This window comes from Sander vitreus, chromosome 15, assembly GCF_031162955.1.
Source record: "Sander vitreus isolate 19-12246 chromosome 15, sanVit1, whole genome shotgun sequence".
Taxonomy (NCBI): Eukaryota; Metazoa; Chordata; class Actinopteri; order Perciformes; family Percidae; genus Sander; species Sander vitreus.
In genome coordinates, this window is record NC_135869.1 from 6591495 (window position 1) to 6597493 (window position 5999).

At 40.4% G+C, this 5999-nt stretch overlaps 1 protein-coding gene across 1 annotated transcript; it reads right to left on the minus strand.

The window, feature by feature from the left end:
• Positions 1 to 1470: 1470 nt before the first annotated feature.
• On the minus strand, positions 1471 to 5999 carry LOC144529679 (dual specificity protein phosphatase 3-like). The gene is made up of 3 exons (XM_078268913.1): positions 5824 to 5999; positions 2626 to 2858; positions 1471 to 1670 (listed from the first exon to the last, which is right to left on the minus strand). Exons 1-3 carry the CDS (start codon positions 5997 to 5999, stop codon positions 1471 to 1473), a joined length of 609 nt encoding a protein of 202 aa, XP_078125039.1.

Genomic DNA, 5999 nt, shown 5'->3' on the forward strand with positions numbered 1-5999 from the left:
AGCCTCTAACAGCGCCATAGCCCTGGCTGTTGCTATTTTTAGACCCCGTGGTTTACCGTATTACCGCCCAACCCTAGCGTACGCATGGGTCAGAGTTTGCGTGGAGGACCGCACAATCTGACGTCAAGTTAGTTTTTTTATAAATCACAACCTTTGCGTGGGAAGTGGCATACGCACATTTTCAGCCCCGTTTTGTGCGTACGCCACGTTTATAAATGAGACCCCTGGTGAATGCAGTGCACCTGGATTTTAACCTCACAATGTGTAACTAATCAAATTTCGATTTCGGCTCCTAACGATCAAAAAAACAACGTAACCAAGAAAAACGATTATTTTGCACGTTGCGTTTTGCAAGTAAACTCTCATTTTGTCTTGTGTTCTGAAGGGGATTTCAAAAAGTTCAACCGGAAAAGTATTAAGGGAAAATGTCCCAGTTTAAGGTGCTTTTACTGTTGATTTGTTTAACTGTTTTACTGTTTCTTAAAGTTAAGTTCAATAAATGCAATATCTTCCCAAAAGTCAATGAGTAATTGTGTTTAAATAATCGTGATTTCAATATTGACCAAAATAATTGTGATTATGATGTGATTATGGTTTCCATAATCGAGCAGCCCTATCACATCTACAGTACGTATGATCAGCACATGGCATCACCAATGTTTGTTTGAGCACAACAACAAAAATCCAACCTTTAAGGACACCAATTTTCTTTGTGAATGAATAATGTATCGTAAATAAATAAATGTTTTTCCTTAAAATACAGGGGGCATAAGTAAGTACACCCCTATGTTAAATTCCCATAGAGGCCGGCAGAATTTTATTTTTTAAAGGCCAGTTATTTCATGGATCCAGGATACTATGCATCCTGATAAAGTTCCCTTGGCCTTTGTAATTAAAATAGCCCCACATCATCACATACCCTTCACCATACCTAGAGATTGGCATGGTTTTATTTCAGTTAGCCTAATAGCTGGTTTGATTTGCATTGAGAGATGATTTTATGGAAAGTACCCCATGCCAATCTCTAGTTATTAGAGATTTAACATAGAGGTGTACTTACTTATGTCCCCTATATTTTAAGGAAGAACATTTATTTATTTACAATACATTATTCATTCACAAAGAAAATTGGTGTCCTTAAAGACTGGATTTTTCCTCATTTTTTTATTCCTCTTTTTAGTCAACTTTAGCATGGGTGTCCTAATTTTTTCACAGGACTGTATGTGTCACAGATTTGTGTGTGTGTGTGTACAGCAAGATGTATTATTTTGTACTATACATACACTCAGTGCTGTCAGCCTTAGTCTTAGAGAGTCTTAGTCTTTCATTCTCCAACTATCCTCCCCTCCAGAACATCCCCTCACAGATCTGCAGCTTGATAAACGTGTAAAACAAGTGAAAGAGAGTGATGTGCAGTTAAGCATATTTTTGTTCCCTCTTACGGACCGTCTTTCTGCCTTCTCGTCTGCCTCATTTGTTTTCCTCAGAAGCCAGCCTCTGGTTCAGGCGACAGAGCTGCCGAAGGAAGCCGTCGTTGGGTCCGATCTCTCTTCTGTGCCGCACCGTGGCCAGAGCGCTGTGGACGTCCATGTTCTGATGAAGCATCAGGTAGGCTATGACTAAGGTAGGCGAGCGGCTGTAGCCTTCCCTGCAATGAACGTACACTTTACCTGCAGAAGTAAAGAAAACCAACCGTTGCACACGTTTGACCAAATCCACAACATTGGCATCTGAGTTATTACACTTGAGTTTAATGCCACATTCATTTAATTTTTGGGGCCACTTCAAGGGTAGTGGGGAAAAGCTCAACATTGTCTTATTACAACCTTGTAAAGTCGTTATGGCTGAAGTGTTAGCAAAACCAGGGCCTATTTACAGATTCAGCAGACACAGAGGAACATAAACCTTCATTTGGAGATGGAATTCATTCATTTTGTGTTTCCGGTCATAGGTCCAATATTAATTCTCCTTTCCTTTAAAGGGCCCATATTATGCTCACTTTAATGTTTATGCTTATATTTTGGGTTTCTACTAGAAAATGTTTTAAATGCTTGTGTGTGTGTGTGTGTGTGTGTGTGTGTGTGTGTGTGTGTGTGTGTGTATAATCAGTTCTTCGATCATTCTTGTGCTGTCCCACTACCTTCTGCAGTTTATATAAAACAGCTGCACTATTTATTTTTCTGCTTTGCATTGCAGCAGCATACGCGGCACACTTTTTGGAGTGTAGTTCACTATTCCCGACTGAACACCCATATATTACATATCGTCGCTGTCGGGCAGAAGTCTTGTATCTCCATATTTCATCATTTAAATTTTTTTCTTTATAAATGAATGCTATTGGTCACCCTTTATGTCTGTGGTTTTTACAAATACTGTATTTAATCAGCGATGAGGCGATTTCATCTGACTTTGTCGAAGGTAAATAGCTCAAGAAAATGTTTTCAAATTAGCCTTTTTTGTTTTCCTGAAAAAGCAAGGGTTTTGGACATACAAGGGTTTCGCCCGACAGCGACGATTTTTAAAGCGTTCTTGTACTTAAGATACAGGTTAAGTACAGTATAAAAGCTATGTTTTGTCAATGTGGTTTATGACCTTCAGTTAATTTCAGATCTGTTATCCTCTGACCTTTCCCATTTTTGTATGCCAGTGCCTTCTCTATGAAGTCTGCCGCCTCTTCAAAGTAAACGCTGATGTCGAAGTGGTCAGTGTCGCTGGCTGGTACGCCGTGGTAGGTGATTCCCGAGCCGGCATAGAACTCAGCGTTGGTGTTGACGTGCATGAAGGAGTTTCCCTCGGCGGCATTCAGGACGTGGGTGATGCCCCTACGTTTGAGACGCATCACGTTCATCGCCACAAACCTGCAGCGGATTGGTGAGCAAAACAAATACACACCATAGCCTTTACTTTGCTCAGACTGCTAATGCTGAGCAGGGTTGGGTGTTGTTTGGGTTTTTTCTAGGGCTGGGCAATATATCGATATTATATCGATATCATGATATGAGACTAGATATTGTCTTAGATTTTGGATATCGTGATATGAGATAAGTGTTGTCTTTTCCTGGTTTTAAAGGCTGTATAACAGTAAAGTGATGTACTTTTCTGAACTTACCAGACTGTTCTAGCTGTTCTATTATTAGCCTTTTCCCCACTTAGACATTATATCCACATTACTGATGATTATTTATCTAAAATCTAAGTGGGAAGATATTTTGTTAAAGCACCAATTGTCAGCCCTAGAATATCGCCGCAATATCGATATCGAGGTATTTGGTCAAGAATATCGTGATATATGATTTTCTCCATATCGCCCAGCCCTAGTTTTTTTCCGATACTGGTTTTAAAATGGTGCCGATGCCTACACAGTGCCAGAACCAATCATCAGCCTGCGACATTAAGGAACGGCTTGTTTATTGCTAAGGCCATTTGGTCTGTAAATGTAAATGATTTATTAAAATCGTGATAGCAATAACTTATAACAATAACTTAAATCACCAGTAAATTGCTCTTAAATGACAAAAACAGATGAGAAAATGGTACTTTACAATAACTTTGAATGCACAACGAGGTGTACTAGTTTCAAGTAAACGCACCATTTAGTCCCGTCTGATGGCAGACAACAGCAGGGATCATAATTACTAATTTTGCCTCCTCAGATGGATACTTGATGTTGAAGAAGACAGTGTGCGGTTGGTTTTTATACCAGGTAGGCTTTGTCAAATGTGGTTTTCACACATCGTTACAAGATTGCACGATGGCAATAATATGTCGCATGTAGGACACAAAATGGTGTTCCATTTTTTTTGTGAACAATGTGTTTATTCAGCATTGAATAAACACAAGCGAGATCTGATGCTTCTCACTGTGAAACTGCTGTACTTCTTGGCACCTCCTGCCTTTTTATATATAGAGAGCTAAAAATAGAGTTGCTGCGCACTGGTGCTAGTAGTATGTCACGCCTCCACAAAAAAAAGTCTGCCAGGCTTTCAGACTACGAAGTGGAACCAGGACAGACACATCAAAAAAAAAAAAGCACCAGATCAGAGGGAACGATGCGTGGGTGCATGCTCTCTTCACTAGGCTTCACAGAGCTGTGCCAATGCATTTTTGTATTTGTGAGGACGCTTGCTGCAATATGACTGACACATGTGCTTCTGCTCTGTCCATTATGACTCCGTTTGGGAGGTGGGCGGAATAATGGAGGCTCTAGAGAGGTTTTCTCTCCGAAAATACACTGCCAAGACTATCTGTGCTGGTGGAGAGTTTCTCTTTTAAAGGAGAATTCCGGCCAATTTTTACACTAATCTTGATCGCTATAACTACGCGAGTACTTTTCGATAGAAAAAACCCTGACCCGAATCAGTGCAGGTAACACGGAGAAGCTGCAGCTACGTACTACAAGCGTCCCCTGAGCTAAAATGGCAGTGGTCAGGGCAAGTTTTAGAGTGCCTTTGTGCCTCTTAACAGACTCAAAATGCAATTAATATGTCTGTGCCACATGAACAGGGCCCTTACGTGTCAACAAGATGCGTTTTCAACTCAGACATTGTTTAAATTCACCTACCCTGGTCCTTGTATCGATCCTGCCGGTAGCTAGGGTGCTAATGATCTCTTAATTACTTAAGTTATATAAGTTTTATTCAATATATTCAAGTTTCATTCCATATATATTAAACCTTCACACACACACACACACACACACACACACACACACACACACATATATATATATATATATATATGACATAAATGCAGTTTCAATCTCCCCATTTCTACCACATACATGATGAAACCATGATCACTGCTAGATGCCAATCAATCCTAAACACACGCCCCTTTAAGACTATTCAACATTGCAACCTATATAGGCTCCAACCACATTTTAATCACATATACTTAAATATGTATCCTGGTGCGACAGCTTTTCTTTATTATGACTATGTGCATTTTGATCCGTAACATGTTTTTCCTGTATATGAAGTTATATATTGTTCATATTGTTGGCCTATGGTGCCATGATGTGATTAGTATATGATACTTGATTGATTCAGTGAATAGTGTCAGTCTGCAGTGTGACCTGATTGGTCCTCGTGGGTCAACCAACCTGTTTAGGATGGTCTCTCCTTTTGTCTGTAAAATGGCCTGATAAAGGTGTGCAGGAGTCTGTAAAAATCAACAGGGGACCATCAGGTTGGGCTATTTGTGGATCCTCCATCCTTGCCAGCTCTGCCTCCCTCTGTTTCTGCTCTATTTGGCTTTTTCATAACATTCCTCCACCTCTTCAAAAATTAAACGAGTCTCTCTGTCTGACAGAGCCCTCACGGCTCCAGTTGCCTCCATGTCTTCATGGTCTGTTAGCAGACAGTCACACTTAAACAGGGAAATAAAACATAAAGCCTACATATGTAGGCTACATATAATGACCATACTGTAAATCATGGCATTAATTTGCCTGATAACGTCTAGGATCCTACAGCATGGTGTTCTTGTTAAAAGACACATAATTGTGCCTTAAATGATTTAAATGGTGATTCCTTACTGCAGGTTGATATATTTTTACATCTTTTGTGGCATGATATAATAATAACCCTGTTCGGACACACATAGTTTGCTTTAATTAACAGCATGCAGGATAGCCTAATTAGTGGTTATTAAATTGGAATGTATTGTTGCACACAAGGAGATATAGGCTAGGCTAGTATCCATGGTGATTGTTTTACTGCGTGCCCTGAATAGGAGAAGACATGTTTACTGTATGATCATAACGTATCTATGTGGAGAGAAAAAATAGGAGTTATGAAAAGCTGGATCACAACAGCGACTCACGCATTGCCGACGTAGATCTTGGGGTAAACCTCGTGGAAGTGTTCGGTCGGCCAGCTGTAGAAGCCGCTGTCGTCCGTCAACAAATCGTTGAGCTGCTGGACGGTCACCTCGAAGCTCGACATGTCCGGTCGGTCCGGAGCCGCGGTCTTCACCTGTTGGTTGGGTTTGTTCTTCAT